We start from the raw sequence: 21,666 nt of genomic DNA on the forward strand, positions 1-21,666 counted from the left end.
TCATTTTTATTTCAAATTTTACAAACTTTATTACTAAAAAAAACCTTGCAAGTAAGAATTCTGTAACAATTCAGTGAGCTTCATATAGTTAGAATAGGCAATCCGAAACAGTGGCAATTCACACTGGGTTTTATACCTTCACTATGGAATATGCACCTACACACCACTTAAAAAAAAAAAAAATCTAAAAGCAGAGTCCGAGCTAGAAAAACAATTAGCTTTGTATTTGATTGCCTAACTCATGCTTGTTACTTGCACTCAGTCCTTGCTCATCCCCCTATGTTGAGAATTTCCTGCTCCCTCGTTGACATGCTATGCAATGCCCGAATGTGCTTTTGTTTGCATATGTATGTATATTGTTGGCTACTAGGTTCTGCCTATGAGGAAGAACACGTGGAACTCTACTTCTAACAAAGCTCTCCATGGGGCCAATTTCTGTAACACGAACCCAGGAATCTTCTGTGTTTTCTTTTCTTCATAGAGCTGAATGTATATCTACACAAAAAAGAAGAATATAATCTAAAATGACAGTAAATTAAATATTTTTGCCAAAAATTAAGAAAGAAGAATGCCAAGCATTATTGTGTAATAGACTTTTTTTGGTTTTGGTATCCATCCATGTGGAGATAGATTTACACACCCAGCCTGGTCTGCTGTATACATTTATAATAGCTGACGCAGTTGCCCTCAGATCTCCACTTGAAAGAGAAACATTTTTAGTGATCAGAGTAGTACAATTTCAAAACGCAAGTATTTAGAAAATAATAGTCACCTAATACCCCCTTGTGTGACTTGAAGGCAGTTATAGGCTCAGGTCTATTGGAATATGGTCCGGAGAAATTAGCTGCCAATCTGAAAAATATTTCAGAGGTAGCCGGATGGATGGTTGTGTGGGGGTAAGGGACAGACTGGTTTTGATAATATAGAGTTGTGGCAAATATTAAAAAGTATTTGCTAATGAAAAACATTTAGTTTTCAGGTTATGTGAAAAATGATTCTCTTGGTACGCATGGCAGGAACACTTAGTCAACCTGGCTTTGAACTTTATGACCGGGCTGCTTTTTATATTGAGCCAAGCTTATTGCTCTTTCTCGTTTATAATTGTGTACCTGTAATTTGTACAAATGTGTGCATACACATATACACATTGTATCCATAGCCCTACTGAAAACCCATACAGACATTAGGACGAAGTCACTCCTGCCAAAGGATCCTGACCAAAACCACTGTTCTCCCTTCTCAGTGGACAGAAAATCTGAGGCTGTCTACGCATCTACCTGACTAGAGTGGTGATCACTGGCATGCTATAGCACATGTGCACACACCCATTGTCTTAAAGGGGGATTCTTGGAGGGTCTTTGCCTAGGTTTGGAGGCCAGGAAAAAGTGCCGGGAAGTAGTTCAGGGGATGATTCATCTGGACACAGAAATTTCTCAGTGGTGTTGGATACAGCTTCTCCCATCCACAAATTAAGGAAACTAGTATAGTTTTTACGATTGCAACCACTTTAATCATCCTAGGGTAATAAACACAGGAAGAATAAACTGCTACCTGACAGAGAGCTCATTTGTGGGTGACATGTAAATTGGCTTCTCAGAATTACTATTGTGTGTGAATTTGTTAAAAGAATATTGGACAAGAGCGCCTTGTCTCTTGTCACATCACAGAGTGGAGTGACTCCAGTCTCTTGCTGTGTGTTTCATGCCTGAGAAGGTGTGGTGCGGTAGAATCTTGGCTTGGAAACCATCCTACTGCCTTTGAATGCTACTCGGGGTTTTCTGCATCTCATCTCTAAATATCCCTGTTATTTATGTGACATGCATATCGTTTCTTGTAAACAAGACTTTTAGGCACTATTCTTTAAATTATTTCTCTTGTTTTATTTCAAAGTCTAATATAATTAAATCATTTCTCCCTTCCCTTTCCTGCCTCCAAACCCTCTCCAACCCCTCCCCCTAACCTTTCTTTCTTTCAAACGAGTGGCTTCTTTCTTCACTAATTGTTGTTACATACATATCTGTATAAACATAAATCTTCCTAAATAAATAAATACAACCTACTCAGTCTGTATGTTACTTGTATGTGCGTTTCCAGAGCTGAGCATGTGGTACTGGGTGACCAGTTGGGGTACTTTCCCCTGGGGAAGACTACTTCTCCTGGGTAGGCATTAAGTCTCCCTCTTTCTTTTATGTTTGCATGACTAAGTATAGTTGTAGTGTTTTGTTATTAAAACATTCTTCTGTCTCTGTTGACATGAGTAATTTGGTTGTGGAGGATACAAACGTATCAATTTAAATGAAATTCAAACATTTGAGATAGTAATTTGATTGGAACAAATTGTTGGAGACTTTAAATAGAAAACCAAACTGCTGGTGTTTGTGGTATGCATAAAATTATATCTACCTGTAGAAGATTTTGTGATTTAAAATAGCCTTGAAGTATTCAAACCCCTCAGAGATATTTCTCTAACTTTTTACTTGGTGTACATATTTGGTGGTACATAAATTACCTAAGATTTTTTTTTTTTTTTTAATGTGTGTGAGTATACCAGAAGAGGGCATCGGATCCTATTACAGATGGTTGTGAGCCACTATGTGGTTCATGGGAATTGAACTCAGGACCTCTGGAAGAGCAGTCAGTGCTCTTAACCTCTGAGCCATCTCTCCACCCCCAAGAATTTTTTAATAGGACTTATTTTTTCTTTTTTAATATCTTAACTTACAAAATAAAAGCCATCTATATAATCTCTTTCTTCCTTCTCTTTCCTTCTCTCTTGCTCACCCTGTGATGTGTATGTGCATATGTGTCTACACATCTGGAAGACAGAGGTCAATTTTGAGTGTCTTTATTACTCTCCACCTTTTTATTCAAGATTTATTTATTTTTATTTTTTTTGTGTGTGAATTTTGCCTGAATGTATGTATATATGTCCGCAATAGGGTGTCTGGTGTATATGGAGGCCAGAAGAAGATGTTAGATCTCCTGGAATTGGAGTTAAGGATGTTTTTCACCATACAGGTGATGTATGGTGATTTCCTTGTGTGTATATGTGAATATCATATACTGTACTTTAATCATATCTACTCCCTCACTGTCTTCCTGAGACTTCTCCTAGATTCCTCTCTCCCCAATATGTCCTCCACTAAACTTTACTCTCTCTCTGTCTGTCTCTCTATTGTGCTCTCTCTCTCTCTCTCTCTCTCTCTCTCTCTCTCTCTCTCTCTCTGTGTGTGTGTGTGTGTGTATGTACCACACTAAGGTCTGTTAGCACTCCCAAATGCACATAGATGTGGCACCAGCCACTGAAGCATTGACAATCTACCAATGGCCACACACTGTTTTGATCAAAGAAAGAATATAAACTATCATGCAGAAATGCAAGCCAGAGAAGCCAATATAACTGTCGATATCATCCTTCAGTGCCCTTCCCCTTTAAGCACAAGATCTTCTTAATAAAAGCAGAGCAACCTAGCTTTCTGGCTGTGAAGACAATTCGAAATATTGTTTATTGTTTGATTGATGGATGCTGTAGCATGAATACAGTTATAGATCTTACCATGTTAGCCAGTTAAGTACTGGGTATTTTTAAATTACAATCCATCTGCACTTTTAATATGTATATTAATGAGCTAAAGCAGATCCCATCTGCATGCTATTATTTTATGAATGAGTTTCAAGGTCTTGCTGACACATATTTTAAAATTCTAACATAGAATGGTGGAGTTGGAAGAAATCTTCAAATATCTAAGCTTCTCTTTAAGCGAATCTTTTTTTCACACTGGTTGGCAGATCTTAGAGACACTTGCAGCTCAGAGTGATATTTACTGAAGGCCAGACTCCAACCTAAGCCTCACTTGGCCAGGTGACAGAATTCTTGCTCAAAAACATCTGGACTTCTATTTTATATCTGAAAATTGCCCACTTTCTTTTTGGTCACGTCTCAGATAACAAAACCCGATACAAACAGATATTCAAGCCTGATGGTAGAGGCTTCTGAGGGCTGGGGAGATGACAGAGCTGCTAGATATTCAAGCCTGATGGCAGAGGCTTCCAAGGGCTGGGGAGATGACAGAGCTGCTGGAGCACTTGTTGCTATTGCCAAGGACTTGGTCTCGGTTCCTAGTACTTAGCAGTGAACAGCCATTTGAAACTCTACTTACAAGGGATAATGGTGCCTTCTTCTGATCTCCAGGTCACTAGGCATACACAGGATGCATATATATACATGCAGGCAAAATGTTATGCATACAAAATAAATATTTAAATGTAAAAACTTTAAAGGTTTCTGATTTGATGTTTTGATTTCCTTTTTCTATACATATTCAAATGTGTGATGTGTGTATGTGTGTTCTAGTGTTTCTTTTTCCTTTCCAAACCCATCTTTTTTAGTTTCTTCCATTTATAAAAACTCAAACACTTTGATAGATTTGTTTCCTACATTTGATAAAACTAACATCTGCCTTTGGAGTTTCGGAGGAAACAAAATAACAAACCAAACCTCATTATCTGCACTGGGCCATATTCCCACTTATTGGAATGAAGTTTGTTGTCAAGGAGATTTGAAAACATAGTGTTTTGTGAAATAGACATCTGGTGGGTGGGGCGTGACCCAAGAAGGTGGCAGCTGCTATCATGTGTAGCTTTTCCCATCCAAAAAAAAAAAAAAATCTTGTTCCAGTTTTACTGTGTTTTAAATATGGTTCTAGATGATAAATGTATCTGAGTTAAATCATTTCCTTAAGTGTTTAAATACAAAATTAAGTCTGAATAGTATTCAACAATATAATTACATACTGTTGAAAATGAATACATAACTCTGAATTCTGCTTGGTTTTCCAATACTTAATTTTATATTTTCTTCTTATATAACTCAGTTACAAAAATATTATGCACTGCATATCATGTTGAACATGAAACACTTATTTTGGCAATAGAAAATCATAGAAGGTGCAAGATCATCTTGACACCAACGGCAATTGGGACCTAATGCTTTCCAATGTAGAACTGTCTCAGTTACTTTCTCATTACTGTGACAAATACCCTGAGACTTAAGGGAGAAAGGGTTTATTTTGGCTCACGGTTTCAGAAGGACATGGTGCATCATGGCATGGGAGATATGGCAGTAGGCAGGGAAGGTATAACCGTCAGGGTAAGAAGCTAGCTGGTCGCTCAGTATTCACACTCGGGAAGAGGATGGCAAACAGGAAGTAGGGTGGAGCTACAGAGCTCTAAGTCCCGCCTCTAGTGGCCCATTTCCTCCAGTGAGGCTCTGCGACTTTCCTTAACAGCTGTAGGAATTGTGGACCAAGGGTTCAAACACTAAGCCTATAGCAAACACTTCACACTTAGGCCATTGGAATGCGGTGTAATCAAAATATTAGCAGTTTTCTTTGAGTTGTAGATAGCATATTCCCTCAAGTTGGTTGTTGGCTTGAGTAAAGGCTCTTTCCCACTTACATACTAGATATAAGGTGAAAAGGTATAAGGATGCAAATGTTCATGAACATTCATACATTCTCTGAATGTGAACAATGTATTTAAATATATAACCATCGGATTTAATAGGTCACCCGGAGCTAAGGAATGTACAACATACAGCTTTTTTACATTTTCTTTGGTGATAACATCATGATCAGATTTTCTAGTACCTGAAGTGCTAGCTGCCAGTCCACGGCAATGTTTGAATGTAGGTCCTGGGAAAATTGGAGAGGATGATTAAAAACAAAACAAAACAAAACAAAACAAAACACAAAAGCGTTCATCACAAGACACCCTAAGGGCCAATTTAGAGGGATTGATTGGATTGTGAGGAAGAGCTGGTGGTAGGGATGGTGTAGGTGTGGTTTGACATCTGTGCTCCTTTCTCCAGAATATGAGATGCCCATTAAATCTTGATGTTGTCTGTCTTTTTCATTTTTTTTTAAAATTATCCCTATAAACTCCATCTTTTGGATGGAGATCGTTTCTATTTTTACTTATTATTTTTTGCATAGTATACAAAGAAATAGATTTGCTTGTGATATTTTCATGCTCGTCCCTGAGGACCTGTTCCTGTCACCAAAAAAAAAAAAAAAAAAAAAAAAAAAATTCTTTCCTTTCTATTCTGTCAGAATTTCGGGATCTACAGTAGGACCTGGTTTTGCACGCTCAAAACTTACTAAGGATTAACTGCTCTGTCAGAGAGCTATGTCTGTGGATGTTAAGTAGTATGCTGGGGCTTCCGAGTTTCCAGACCTACAGCAGTGAACCTCACAGCAGTCAGCTGCCTCAAGGATGCATCTAACTGTTGACTAGGCTCAACACAGTCAAACTCTAAGCCTATCCTCAGTTGATGGAGTTTGGACTTTTCCTTCACTCTCTCCAGCCAGGGCCAAACCTTAAGCTTCCTGAACTTTCTGGCATCTAATTCTTTTGCTTTCAAAAACTTTCCCAGGGCACCCTGGGAAACTCATTGCATAAACCTCCAAGAGGCAAAATTAGTCAGCGGAGCTGGGTGAGCCTCAGCCTGCCATTTTATGTTCTATTTATTCATTTTAATTTTTGTTACTTTGAGACAAAGTCTCTCGTGTAGCACTGGATGGTCTAGAACCAACTAACTAGAGCATTCTGGCCTTCAATTTGTGCCAGTCCTCCTTCTTCTCCCTGTAGAGAGCTAAGATTACAGTTTTCACCCAGAACTGGTTAGGATACTGATTTAGCTCAGGCAGGCAAATCTTCCTAGGGGAAGGGATGTTGATAGTTGACAACCTAATGAAGAGAGACAGGTCATATGAAAATCAGGGGGATGCCTGCAAGTGTAAGGGACATATTCCTTTCAAGCGCGAGGGAGAGCAAAAATAAGCATTCTGAGGTGGGAACCAATGTGGGATTTTTAGGGGTGGGGCACAGAGGTGGGAGGCATGTAGTCATGGCCAAGTGTAGGCTAGGAATGGTGACAGAGGGTTTTAGAGGTTTACAAGGCACCAAGATTGTGGGAATGTGGCCACTTGTGGGAGTCCTTAACACAGGACGTATGAACTGAACTGTACCCAGGTGAATTGGAGGTTTAATCTATAATGGCCATGATTATACTACAACAAGGTAGACTGAACTTTGCATTGATTTCTACCAATGTAAAAGTAATTTCATGTTGAAAACACATATGTTATAGACTTGAGAACTATGGCTAATAATTACACATTGAAGTTGTTCAATTTATGTCCAGTGTTAATTGATTTAAATACAAAATTAATGACGTCATCATACTCTGATGAAAATTAACTATGTCTTAAATGATTGGAAGTTGTTCATGTATCCTTTCTGGGTTCTGGAGTTAAAAAATGAATTATGATTATTTCTTCAAAGGAGCTCCCTCTCTAAATATAATTAAATTTGAAGTATTTTAATTGGCCAAGATTCTCATAATATCTATTAGATATGCATTTGTTTGTGCATGCCACTGGTATAGCTTACTCAATATTATTTCTGAGAATGGAAGAAATGGAATATGTGTACTATAGTGGGAAAGTACAAAATCGTGGCTTGAAGTTGCCTTTAACTTTGTATCACACAGGCCCAGCCTTGCCTGTCATTCGTCTTGTTGGTGGGAACAGTGGGCATGAAGGTCGAGTGGAGCTGTACCACGCTGGCCAGTGGGGGACCATCTGTGATGACCAATGGGACAATGCAGACGCAGAAGTCATCTGCAGGCAGCTGGGGCTCAGGTTGGTTTTGTACCGTTTTTGGTTTATTTTCTTTTCTTAATTGTTGGTGGTTACTTTCATACACCAAAGAGGTTATGTTTAAATTGCACATGTCCTTAAGCCAACAGAAAAGGCTATTTTTGACTTTGGCATTAGTCCATAAGCTCACTGAAGAGTACATACATAGTCTTTAGGTCTAACTTGCCTGTGTCTGAGCTGAGGCCTGGACTGTTTTCATTGGAAGCCTTTAGGTTACTCACAAGCAATGGCTGCTATTGTCTACGGCATTTGTTTTTCCCCCCAAATCCTTGGATGACACACTAATTGTCAGCTTACTTTAAATCTAACTCTCCCAAAGATTATCTAAACTTTAGAAGATCACTTCCTTTTTTTGTTAGTTGTGTTCTGAGAACAAAGGAAGTTTACTCATGCACAAAGGAAGTAATCCCCATCTAGGGAATGGAATGAAGTGTCTAATGAGAACATCAGGGTGAAAACCAGCATCCACAGTCCTTTCAGGCTTGTGAGTTTTCAGGACTATTATGCTTTTCTAATGTTAGTTATCATTGCTAAAAGTTTACCTGGGATTATATAAGATATTTAAAAGTTCATATTATACCTTAAAGTTAGTTATTCTGCTTAGCACTTTGCGAGAGACCCTGGGAAGAGAGTGCCACGGGGCATATACCATTTTGTGTCATTGGTCAGATATTGATATCTCAATATCAATCTCTTTGATATTGAGATAGGATTAGTAATCTTGGGCCAATTACTCTAAATTGTTTTGGAATTGTTTCCTGACTGCCTCCCCCTTTTCAAAACTCTATATTTACATCAAAATATTTTAACATTTTATCTCTGAAAGCTTGAGTATGAAACTCTTAAAAAAAAAAAAAAAACATTGTCCAACAGGGCCAAATTATCACTATCATAATTAGCCTAACTCCTCATCATATTCAAGTGTTTGTCATCACTCACAGGATGTCCTGTATTGATGGTGGCCCACAGGAGATTTTGTCCAAGATAACTTAGTGTAGCTGGACATTCTGTCCCTGAGGTCTTTTAGAACATACAGCACAGTCTCTTCTGTTTTTATTGTTCACACTTTTCATATAAGTACCGCGCGCTAACCGATTGCACCACTGGAGCCCCCCTTGTTCACACTTTTCAAATGGACACACTAGAGAGTGTCCCATCTTCTCTGTTAGTGTCATTTATTTGCTTCTTACATTCTTCCAGGTCCTGAAGTTGGAAATGAGTCACAATGGCTCGATTAGTTCAGAGCTAGTATTCTGCTTAGCACAGGTGAAGGCTTACCGACTTACTCTTCACCAGGAGCCACCGTCATAGGCTGCCTCTGCTTTATTTGTTTGTCTTTATTAAAAAAGAATTCTTTATCTGTTATATATAAGTACACGGTAGCTGTCTTCAGACACACCAGAAGAGGGCATCCGATCTCATTACAGATGGTTGTAAGCCACCATGTGATTGCTGGGGTTTGAACTCAGGACCTCCAGAAGAGAAGTCAGTGCTCTTAACTGTTGAGCCATCTCTCCATCCTCCTTATTTGTTTGTCGTATCTCATAAGGCAAGACTAAAACTGAATGTAGAAGTGACACCTTCACTTTCTCTGTTTAACTTAACACCTGATTTGTATGACATTCATGTGTGGGAAACGAGCCAGCGTAAGAAATCCTAAAACAGTGGCTTTGACCTTAATCGCTAGCAGGACAGTCGGTTGCTATACTCACTTTCTCTAGGGGGGTGTGATATAGGGCTAGTCAGTTCTTTTTAATAAAACCGTAACAAACTGTGATATTTGAAGATCATTTTTTCTTTGTTTGTCTAGGTCTCAATTTCAAGGCCAGTGTTATTAGTGTTTCCAAGGGTTGCTGTTGGAGATATAACAGCATAACAGCATGAATACCTGCAGGCCCCTCCAAGCCTGCAGTCCTCCTACCTTGAAGTTGTTACGAAATAGCTCTTCCTAGCAGTTTGCTCCCCATGACATGTTTTCTAATTTACAGTTGTTAGCTATGTAGTGACTATACAAGATACATAGGCTTTCAGGGTCAACCTAACCAGGGAGTGTTACATTTAAAAGATGCCAGCCGGGCAGTGGTGGTGCACGCCTTTAATCCCAGCACTTGGGAGGCAGAGGCAGGTGGATTTCTGAGTTCGAGGCCAGCCTGGTCTACAGAGTGAGTTCCAGGATAGCCAGGGCTACACAGAGAAACCCTGTCTCAGAAAACCAAAAAAAAAAAAAAAGATGCCGAACATTAAAAGTAAGCAGAGCACTTGGTGGTGATGTTTCAGATGTAATTTCTTTACCCAGCCTGTTAGAGCTGTCTCTAGATCCTTCTATCTTCAAACACTCTAATTAGTATAATCTGTATTTACGGAGCTGTCAAGTCCTTATGTTCATGATGTGTCAAGTGATTTTTCAACTTGACTATGAAGAAATCTATGCTTTTACTCAAAACAGTATTTTAAAGATTAAGCCAATGGGATGTTGTTGTTTTTCCTGAGACAGGGTTTCTCTGTGTAGAAAAAAAAAAAAGTTCCTGACTGTACTGGAACTCACTCTGCAGACCAGGCTGGCCTCGAACTCAGAGATCCGCCTGCCTCTGCCTCCCAATGGCTGGAGTTAAAGGCGTGCGCCACCACTGCCTGGCCTTATATTGACTTTTTATTAATTAAAATTTTTAAGTTTTGGGGGCTTTAATAGAAGGATACACTATTTATGTCGTTTCTAAACCTCCTTTTTGCCATTCCAACTCCTGTGCCCCCAAACTCCCTCTCAAGTTCCTGATCTCTTTTTAAATTATTATCATTACACGTAAACATATACACACACGTGTATATACAAACTATAACCTGCTAGTGTTGCCCATGTGTATATGTATTTAGGACTGACTATTTCAGATCAAGTGGGTTTGTCTCTGGTGAAGACCGTAGTAGCTTCTTTTCTCAGCAGCTTGTATTTCTTAATTGCCTGTAGCTCTTCTTCTAGGAATGGAGCCTTATAAGATTTCTCCCATCCGCCCTGGCATGCCCACTGATGACATCATCCTACTGGACTTATTCAGGCATCCACATCATTGAGATTTCTTAGGTATAGCTCCCCTATCTAGAAAACATGACCTCATAGCAGACATCCCGATCCTCTGATTCTTTAAATCTTTCTGCCTCGTCTTCTGGAATGTTCCCTGAGCCTTAGGTCTAGGAGTCATGCTGTAGATGTATCCGTTGGGGTCGAGCACCCCACAGTCAGTTGCTCTCTGCACCTTTCCAGCTGTGGATTTCTGTAATTATCTTTATCTGCTGTAAAGAGAAGTTTCATTGAGGAGTGGCAGAGTTCCACTTCTCTGTGGGTAAGGATTTAGAATGCAGTTAGAAATTATACTGGTTTAGAAAATGACAGTAATAGGTTTTCCTCTAGGGGTCATGACCTTACAAATCACGAGTAATTGGCTAGATATACATTACCAGACATGAATTCCCTCCTATTCAGTAGACCTTAAGTCCAATTAGATGATTCTTCACTATCCCCAAGAAATAAGTACCCATTGATTGCATCCTTAGGGATATTTTGCCATGCTGTTCATTGCTACTGTTTGCAGTCTCTTCGTGTGGGCAGGGTATGGATTGCTTTTCTCCATTGTTAGCTTGCATAGCACCTTCAGCTGCTAGAAGAGCTCCCCCTCGTGAGGAGGCTTCCATGTTAGCTCCAGCTCAGCTCCCCGACCTCCTCTATCCCAAGTGTGTGGTGTCTTCAGTAAGATGGCTTTACGTGGGAGGCAAGCAAGAGAAATAGAAACAGCCTATGTTGTTTTGGACATCTCTTGGATTTCCCCTTGCGATTTTAATATTTACAATAAGGTTACTCTGAACCACAAGACAGATAGAAAGGCAACATTTTGTTATGTCAAAAAATGCATATTAAATTTAAATGACATATGGAACGTTAAGGATACATGGATTTATCAAGGGATTATAGAAGTTCCTGTTGTAGTGTGGCATTCTTTCATGAAAGACAAAATGTATTTTCATTGTAAAAATAGCTCCTAAAAAGGCCTTGTTGACAATAGTCTAGAAGCTGGATAGGAGACCGAAGCACATCAGGAAGCCTATGCTAATGTAGATGAAGTCAAGTCTTATTCTTGTTAGGATTAGCTCGTTACTCCTTTTTTGATTGAAGACTGACTCCTGACATTCAAGTGTCCTGTCATTGAGCTCACATCCTATCTCTGTCTTTCTCGGTTTGTTTAAACTTTTTATTTTGAGAAACTAACTTACCCAGCCTGCTCTTGAACTCACTTTGTAGTCCAGGATAGTCTTTAATTTGTAATCCTCCTGCCTCCATCTCCCACATATCTGGGAGTGGTTTCGGAGGCTTCACTCTGGTTACTTGGCCCCTTTTGCTTTGGGACCTGTGATAAGGCAGAACATCACTTTTAGCCAAGCTCCTTACCTCAGGGCTGGGAGGTGAGGAAAAATAAGAGGGAAGAGCTCTCAGTGTTGCACTGTCTTCCCTTCATGACCTAAGACATCCCATTGCTTATAGGTTTCACCATCAAAGGCTGGTGATGCTGTGGCAAGCTGTAAAGTCCTCCTGAAAGCACCAAGCACCAAGCAACCCAGCTTCACAGAGCTTTACATGATGCATTGGGCCAGCCATCCCGTCCACATGCCGTTCTTTCAGCTGGCTTATACTTCCCTCAGAGCTTGTATTCAAGTGCTACTATGTAAATCCTCTTCCTCTATGCTTGCTCATTGAAAGTCTAAGTACCCTTGGGTGAAATTGTTTTTAATGGTCCATGGTTGATAGTGGACAGCATAATTGTTTCATGCTTTATTCATGCATTGTTCTTAAGCAAATTTCCTCTCACTTTGGCTTGCTTTGCTGAACCAGCGAAGGGAAACTGCATGGTGTGTCACTAGAGTTACAATTTCCTTGTGAGATTCTGTCATTTTGACCCTCATGTGTGTTTTGGTAGCTGGAAAGCTTTCTAAACGCCAAAAGGAATCATCGTACTTGAGATACTCAAATTTGATTCACTCAGAGTGTGGGGATCATGAAGAGAAAAAAGGGAGACACGCAGATGCTGTCCAATTAGATAACCTGGGGATGTGCATGTGCTTAGTGAAATTCAGGGGGAGACATTTTCAACTTCCTTTCTGTGAACTTACATTAAAAGCATTTCCTCATGGCTTTAGGAACCTTACAAAGCACAGCTTAGAATGACATCACATTTCACTGTGCCGAAGTTCCATAATTTACATGGAAATTTAATTATTTTAAATGTTCCTTTCCATTAGTGTTTTCCACCCTTAGAGGGGGCTATAAAATGCTCCTACAGAATCCTATTAAATAGAATAAAAATTATTTTGTATAAGTTGCTTTTTAAATTTTTTTTTTTAAAAATTTCCCTGTCCATTAAAAAAAAAAAACTTACAAAATTTACAATGAAAAATTTCTAGATATATGGCATTGATTGACCAGAGAGGGAAGTTTGTTAACAGATGGGAGAGCTAGGCCCACTAGGAGCCATGTTCTTGATTCTAGCCTGTTAGAGGGAAATAGTCTTGTCTCGGGGCTCCATCAATAGAGGATTTTATTTTCACTCATGCTATACTCTGTGAAAAGGCAGAGCTAAAACACAGATCTGAAATAAACAGAGAAGAAAGAAAATGGTACTGATGGTGTGTTTTGGCTGGACTGTGTTAGCCAGAGCATCTGTCATCAATTCAAAAATACCTTAGGAGGCTCTAATACACTAGATGTTCAGAGCCTGTCGGTAGCTGCCATTTAGACATAGTAGGGTTCTGGGAAAGCTACTTAACCGTCAGCCTCAGTTTTCTTATCTGTAAAGTTGGTGTTTTAACATCATGAAGTTGCAGGAGAAGATTAAATAAATTAATATGCACAGTGCTCTTAGGCCAGTGCCAGGCAAGTCATAAGGAGTCATTGCAGATCGGGAGCCTCTGGTGCTGGAGAGGACTGCCTTCCAGATAGACCCAGTACACTGATCAATAAAATGAGTTCCTATAGCCCTAAGTCAGAAGAGTCACAAACTGGTATGTGCAGTTAAAAAGCCAGTCCTTTATAACCTATAGATATGCTTATCTATCTGGCCTACCTACCTGGTCTGCTTCAAGTAGTGGCCAAGTTTGGGTCAGAAGGTGGTGTTTATTTGGCCTTGTCTATCTATATAAGTCTATCCACTTTGATTAGTGAAGGGAACACCTTGGATAAGGGTCAGGCACAGAATGAAACTAGCCAGTGTTCATTGGGACTTGCTGTCACCTAGGTCAAATGGCTTCACCCAAAGCAAGCCCATGCATTATATCAGAACAGAGTTTCCTATAAGCTTTGTATGTGGTCAGGGCATGAGAGGAGTGAACTCCCGGAGCTTCAGCACGGAACGGGCAGGCTGGTGGGAAAATTATTTCCATGAGGGAAGCGCAGAGCACACATGGCTCACTGAGTTCACGTAGAACTCTTTGCAGTCCTAGCTCGTGAGTTTTACCTCTTTCCCCAATAGTCTGATCTCTTTAGGAGAAGTCATACATGTCTTTGTTTTGCCCATAAAAACTGGCAGCAGGTCACTAGAAAATCCTGGTTGAAGGAATGTGTGTGTATGAATATATACATAAGCATGCACAAACGTCATCCTGATTTTAGTACGTGCAGATGTTAAACTAGAAAACTAAGTTAATGTTGCATGATATTTTTTCTGGTTAGTGCTCCCCTCTCATGTTTATTATTGTTTGTTTTTATGATCCATTATTTTAATTAAATATTTTTGAGCTGTTTAACACAATATTGTTTCGGTGGAAAATATGGAAATAGATAAGACAGAGAATAAAATAACACATTGGTGATTTAGAAATACTTTGGCATAAGTAACTTCTCTCGGGTTGTAGTTTGGAATTGCCACTCCCTAGCCCTGGACTCTTTGTTAAGTATGTGAGGCAGGCCAAAGGCAATCAGCAGACCTCACACTTTTATCTGAGAAACTGCAATGCAATCACTCAGTATTTGGAATCCCACATAGTGAAGTTATTCTGTCCCAGAGTATGGGCTCATTCCCAGTGAACAGGTGATAACTAGTCTTTGTGATCTTTTTCCTTGGGAACAGAAAGCCCTTGCCAAGGTTCTGCATTCAAATAGTATTAATCCTTTAAATCTGTGAAAAAATGTAAGAATGCTTTGTTTTTCTTGAATTTGACCACTCAGGAGCTTGAACATCTTATGTGGTCAGTGCCCACAGGAAATTCTAAATCCATCCCGTTATCCTATTATTTTTGAAATTGGTTGTTTTCTTATTCAATAATATTTAATAAGATTCCTATCTTCAGTGATTACCAAGAATTGGTTTGGTTGCTGTTATGCATTACAAATATTTGTTCTAAAGTATTCAGTTTGCCTGTGACTGATTATGTGGTAGTTTCCAATTTGTAGGCACTCAAATTTAACCTTTTTAAGCTTCATATTCTGCCTTCTGGGTTTCCTGTCTTGTTGAGAAAGGTATCTCTTATATCCAAGGCTATAAGAACAACATTCCTATTATTTTAGCTTGGTAACTTTTTACTATTTTTCCTCTCTCTCTCTCTCTCTTCTTTCTCTCTCTGGGTGTGTGTGTCCCTCTCTCCATCTGTCTGTCTGTCTGCCTCTGTCTGTCTGTCTGTCTGTCTGTCTGTCTGTCTCTCTCTGTCTCTCTCTGTCTCCCTCTCTCTCTCTCTCTCTCTCTCTTTCTCTCTCTCTCTCTCTCTCTCTCTCTCTCTCACACACACACACACACACACACACACACTTCTTCCACACCCCCACTCCTCTTCATAACCCCTCTTCCATCTTTAAACCATCTGGATTTAATTTTGTTTGTGCTAGGAGTTTGGGATCAAGTCTTACATCATCCCCTGGTGTTTTGATTTCCCTCTTGCCTTATTGTAGTCAGTGAATTGTACCAACTGTAATTTTTCCTTGGCATCTTCTCTTGGGGCAAAGCTCTAAGGGGGAGGTTAATTTGCCTTTCCCTCAGCCTGGCTCCCCCATGACCTGCACAGTTGCCCAGCCAGGGCTCATTCTCTTGGGTAGCACAGTGTTTCCTGAATCACATTCTGTGCTTGCTTCCGTCAATCCCTCTCTTGTAAAGGGGCATGTTTTAGTTATTTTGCTGTTGTTGCTGTGATAAATTATCACTGTGAAAATCAGCTAGCAGAGAAAGAGGGTTATTTTTGTTTATAGTTTCCAGCGTGATAGAATCTATTAGGGTGGGAGAATCGTGTCAGTAGTCAGGGCAAGCATGGTGGTGCAAACTTTGTGCCAGCCGGAAGCTGGCCAAATACATGGGCATCACAAACAAGAAGGAGAGAGAAAGAACAGGAAGTGGAGCCAAACCATAAAACCTTAAAGCCTGCAAAGTTTTGTACTTCCTCCAGTGAGGCTCTGCCTCTTAAAGGTTCTTCTATACCTCCTCACACAGCACCACCAATTGAGGATCAAGTGTTCAAGTACCTGAGCCTACGGAGGACATCTCTCACTTTAACCATCCTAAAGCAAATGCAAATACTTTAGACATAGCCACTCAGCTACGCCACTGTGGCACCAGCGCTGTCTCAGGTACAAATATGGTTTGGCTTCAACACAGTTTTACTTTTGTATAAGAAAAGTTGGATTTCAGTTGATGTTACATGTCACCAATTACATTATCGTTTCAATCTTCCCCTTTCCACTGACCATTCAGAACTTGTAAAAATCCCTCTTAGTGGAATGGCAGTATGGCAGTAGGTGCCATTCAGGATTCGGTGTATGGGTCTTCATTTGTTGCTATCTGATTCAGAGCTGTTTAGCTAGGGCTTCCCCTGTCCCATCCTGAATCCTTCTAAATAAGGAGCAGAGAACTCAAAACAACTTCATTCATAAGTTAACTCATTTTACCGATACCATTCGCATTAGGCTATCATGGTTGGTTTTTCCTTTACCTCTACTCAATGGATTCTGATCTTTATTATTTGTTGGGACAAATTGTTAAGAGCAGAGGAGTCCAGTGTCCAGATTCTGAGTTTTAAAATATTTTGGCTTAGCAAAGGGAAATGTATTTTTCTTCTTCTTGACTCTCTCCAAAGCCCCTCCCCCATAAGCATTCCTCAGTCCATCCCTTTGGCACCCTCTGTACTGTATGCAGACTTAGTCAGGCCATAATGGTGCAGTTATGTCCTACGTGTTTGTCTTGATCTTATTTAAAAAGGGGCTCAATTTTAAACGTTGTTTTCAATGTGAGCACCCTTGAGACCATTATACCATCTATAATACGTAATCAAATGAATCAAATAAGATCTGTCACCATGAAGTTGCTTGCACCAGACTTTACCATCATTGCAAAGGATATCACACCCACTTAGTGAACATTTTTCTTTTAATATGTTTTTGTTGTAATTCTCAAGATAGTTATAACATAATGAGTAAGGGAATGGGCACAATGTCAATGAAGAGCTGAAGATACAAGTGATAAAGTTCAAGGATAAAGGCTATAGGAGGCTGAAATGCCACCTCTAAAGTCAGTCATTTCGGCAGGTGATGGCCATGGCCATCTTTGCTGAATCAAAGCCACATTTGAAATTGTGGAAGTTTGTTACTTGTAAAACTTAAGTGATGTTGCTTTTTGTCAGAAACAGACGACTGAATAACAGGTGCTGAAAAATCACAACAGCTTAAACAAATTTAATCATGCACTTAATTGGCTCTTACTAAAGAAAGCAGAGATAGCCAGCCGGTCTAGCTTAGTGGGTCCACCATCCTCAGGGCCTCTGGTTCTTCCTTGATTCCACTTCTGGGCCCTTACTAGGGCCTCTTGCTGGACACAGTGCTCATGCTTCCAATCCAGCACTCCAGAGTCTGAGGCAGAATAATTACTGTAAGCTTAAGGCTAGCCTGGACTACATAGATGGTTTCAGAGTAGTCTGGGCTATGGATTGAGACTTGGTCTCCAAAAAATGTGTGCATGGAGAGGCCACAACTTGGGCCAGTGTAGTTTCTCCGGTCCCAGCTGTTACTTTTGTATAAAGGAGATAGACTGAGGATGTTGCCTTCAAATGATCCACAGCAGTTTCTGTCTAAATAGCACCGTGAAAAACTTAATGGTAAAGTTTTATTTTGAGATGATGAAAAACTTCTGCAGACAGATGGTATAGATAGGTGTACAGCAGCAAGAATGACTTAATAATGTACTTAAACCTTGTTAAAATGGTGTTTATGTTGTGTTATAAACAGCCCTCTGGTAGGAGCCTTGGAAATGTGCTGTTTTTTTTTTGGGTAGTCACTACTGCACTGTTTAAAACACTGAGATTATATTATTAATGCAAAAGCGAGGGTAAAGGTTGAGAAATACCAAGCATTGTTAAACTCATGTAGTGGTGGACCAAAGAGTGTAAAGGCCCTCAAGAATAACCCTTGGCGTGGAATAGGGAGTGGGCTTCATCAATGTGTGTTTGCCAGAGGCGGGGAGGAAGTACCTGTCATTGTTGAATCCAGAATTCATTCGTTTTTATGTTTGCTCAGTGGCATTGCCAAAGCATGGCATCAGGCACATTTTGGGGAAGGATCTGGCCCAATATGGTTGGATGAAGTACGCTGCACCGGGAATGAGCTGTCAATTGAGCAATGTCCAAAGAGCTCCTGGGGAGAACATAACTGTGGCCATAAAGAAGATGCTGGAGTGTCTTGTGTTCCTCTAACAGGTAAGGGTGTCGCTTCCTAAATGTGCTACCTTCTGTTGTCCTGACTGCTGTTGCCTTCGCTTCCTTTCTCAATTCAGGTACTGTCAACCATCAGACAGATAATGCTCCTAAGCAAAACTTAAGATAAAATCAAATACAATTTTTTATTTCAAAATATAATTTCTTCACTCACTTATTTCTAAAAGTTTCTATTTAAAGTCCAACAAAGCTTTGTTGCTGCAATATGTGATACCTAACACTCAAAAATTAGTGTGCAGGGATTCAGATCAGACATTAGGTGTCAGTATATTACATCTTCAATCCATTCCGCTGGTAACCAGTCTTTCCCAGAGTGTGTTTGTAGCTGCTGTTCAACTGTGTGGATGTGATTGCTGATGAAAGAGAACTGATAAAGAGACCAAGCTAGCTTTGTAATCAGATTTTAGACTAACGCATATTGCAGTGTGTCTGTTCATATGGGTCATGCATCATCGAAGAGGATGCTTTAAATCATTTTTATTTTTGTATATTTGTGTGTGTGCATGAAAAGTAAAAGAATTAGTATCCATGGAATTCTGATCATATCCATCTTTATTTATGCTGTTGTTTTTATTAGCAACACAATGCATTTATACATACTAGACATTTCCAATTTACACCAAAGTTAAGGCAGAGAATTTTCTTTCCTTGAGACACCGTTGAACCTTTTTTCAGATGAGATACTCTTGTTAGTGCCTTGATGGGGGAGAGGCAGATGAGATACTAGGTGGTACAATATTTTTGCAGACAATAAAATTTCATCACCAGACGGTTTTGGGTCAAGAGACCTTTGTTTGCTTCAGTGGACCCCAGAGATCTATGAAAAGTATGCTTTACCCTCTGGTTGGTTGTACTTCATGAGAGGTATTTGGATTGGGGGGTAGGGTGGGGATGGTGGAAACGCTTTTAAGTCTACCTTTTTGGAGAATGAAATATTGTGCTTTCTGTTCTCAAACTTTTTTGTAGACTTCTCCATGTCACTGAGTTAATAAGATTCAAATTTCAGATCAGTAAAGGAACAAAGGCAAGATGTGCTTTTATCGCCCATGGGCATCTGACAAGATAGATCACTCTACCCAAAGTAGCTTTTCCTGCATTCCTAGTTCAGTGTTTTGATCTGCACTTAATAATTTGAAATACCATCTCTACGTCACTATATGTTTTGCTGTTTCAATAAAAATGACCACTTAGATTTGAGAGCAGTGGAATTATGAGAAATTTCCTGGATAGAATTTAATGTAGAAAAATAAAAATATATAATTAGAAATTAATCAGAATATATTTTCTACTTGGAGAATAGAGTAAAAATATCAGGACAACTGTGTTAATCTTTAGAAAGAGTACAATGACCTCATTGTAGAGTCACAATGATAGATTATCAAATAGCTCAGAGGGAGGTCTGAATACAGTGGTACATCAGGCCAAACAAAGGTTCTTTTTTTCCTTCCTTCCTTCCTCCCTCCCTCCCTCCCTTCCTCCTTTCTCTCTCTCTCTCTCTTTCTTTTTTCTTTCTCTCTCTCTTTCTAAGTTAGTTTGTTAGTTGTGTCTTTATCTCCTTATCACAGATGGTGTCATCAGACTGGCAGGAGGGAAAAGTGCCCACGAAGGTCGCCTGGAAGTATACTACAGGGGACAGTGGGGAACAGTCTGTGATGACGGCTGGACTGAGGTGAACACATACGTGGCTTGTCGACTGCTGGGATTTAAGTAAGGCTCACTGGTGTGGGGACATTGAATGCCAAAACGCATCTTTAATGTCAGAATTCTGCATAATCCTTGCCTTTAGTTTCTAAAAATAGATATGCCTGACTTATCAGATGCTTATCTATGTGTCTTCTGTCATCTGTCTATTTGCTTATCATCTGTCACCATCATCTATAGTTTGTCATCATTTGGCTGTCATATTAGTAATGGCCACCTACCGACCTATCTACCTACTCATCTATTTACTATTGACTGCCTACCTGTCTACCTGCCTGCCTACCTACTTACCTACTTACCTCACCTATCTACCTACAAATGGAATTATAATTAAAACAAGGCATTTTTAAAGATAATGAGTAACCATCTGTTGTCATTTATTTCATGTACCTTTCCTACCAACATCTCTTTTCTTGAACAAATTGGTTGAAGTTATGAGTGACTTCTACTACACTCTTTTGTCCATTCAGGCAAGCTTTCTGAATGCTCGCTTTTATGATGTATTGTCATTACTGGATGTTAGGAGTTTTGACATCATTGTGTCTACAATTTCAGCAGTTTCATCGAGGAATGTTGTGGTGTCACGTGGTTCGTTCTTGCAGCATGGTTGATAATCGACACTTTTGTTGGAAAAGAACAGCCCCCTTGTCGTGGATGGCCTTTCGAACCAGCCTTTGACCTTGCCCACGTGCAATCTGAGTACCACACTTAGGGCAGTTTGTCATGGTGCATACGTAATACACATTCCAGTGTAAAGACTTAAGTTGGTTTAAGTAACTGGAAATGATGGCCTTGAGGTAAATATTCAAATGAAGCCCATGGATGCCCCTTTGTTCTTGTGTTTCATATTTTTATGTAATTATTTTAAAAGTTGGTGAAATTACTGAATGTCAGCTTGAAATACAGTTAATTACAAATACTCACCAAGTCTTAAATTATATAGCTTTCAAGCTGGATAGAGCTATGTTTAAATTTGTATTTTAAAAAGAAAGTTTGAAAAAGAAACTTCTCATTCTTACATATCATTATACTTGGCATGTGTAATTCTGTATCAGCCATTATATTTTTTTTTAAGGAGAAAATGACTGAGTTTTTAATGCAAGCATTAAAGTATATATCCATATGATACTGTAAATGAAGTAAAAATGTACACAATGTCAAAGCCTAACACTTTCACAGAGGAAAAATTTGTTGAAGGGTTTATTTAGTAGATAGATTGATGTAATAGATTTTAGTCTGTACTAAAAAGTGATTTTAGGAGAAAACATACAAATAATAAAATTTCTACTGAATGTTAACCCCCTTTGGCCTCCAAAGGGATTTGAGAAACATGTACTACTTCTACGTTTTTTTGTTTTTCAAGACAGGGTTTCTCTGTATAGCCTTGGCAGTCCCGGAACTCAGAAATCTGCTTGCCTCTGCCTCCCAAGTGCTGTGATTAAAGGTGTGCACCACCAATGTCCGGCAATATAAAATTTCTTATTTTGTTAAGGCTGATGTTCAACTACAGGTTGCTTTC

The 21,666-nt window shown here is 39.5% G+C and overlaps 1 protein-coding gene across 1 annotated transcript in view; it reads left to right on the forward strand.

Moving 5' to 3' along the window:
* Prss12 (serine protease 12) overlaps window positions 1–21,666 on the forward strand; it is a 60,179-nt gene that overhangs the window by 8,613 nt on the left and 29,900 nt on the right. The window contains exons 2-4 of the mRNA XM_031375361.1: window positions 7,553–7,703; window positions 18,250–18,428; window positions 20,012–20,153. Of these exons, the coding sequence (XP_031231221.1) occupies window positions 7,553–7,703; window positions 18,250–18,428; window positions 20,012–20,153 (472 nt within the window). The remainder of the gene's footprint in view (window positions 1–7,552; window positions 7,704–18,249; window positions 18,429–20,011; window positions 20,154–21,666) is intronic.

Source organism: Mastomys coucha, unplaced genomic scaffold (assembly GCF_008632895.1).
Source record: "Mastomys coucha isolate ucsf_1 unplaced genomic scaffold, UCSF_Mcou_1 pScaffold16, whole genome shotgun sequence".
NCBI classification, from domain to species: Eukaryota; Metazoa; Chordata; class Mammalia; order Rodentia; family Muridae; genus Mastomys; species Mastomys coucha.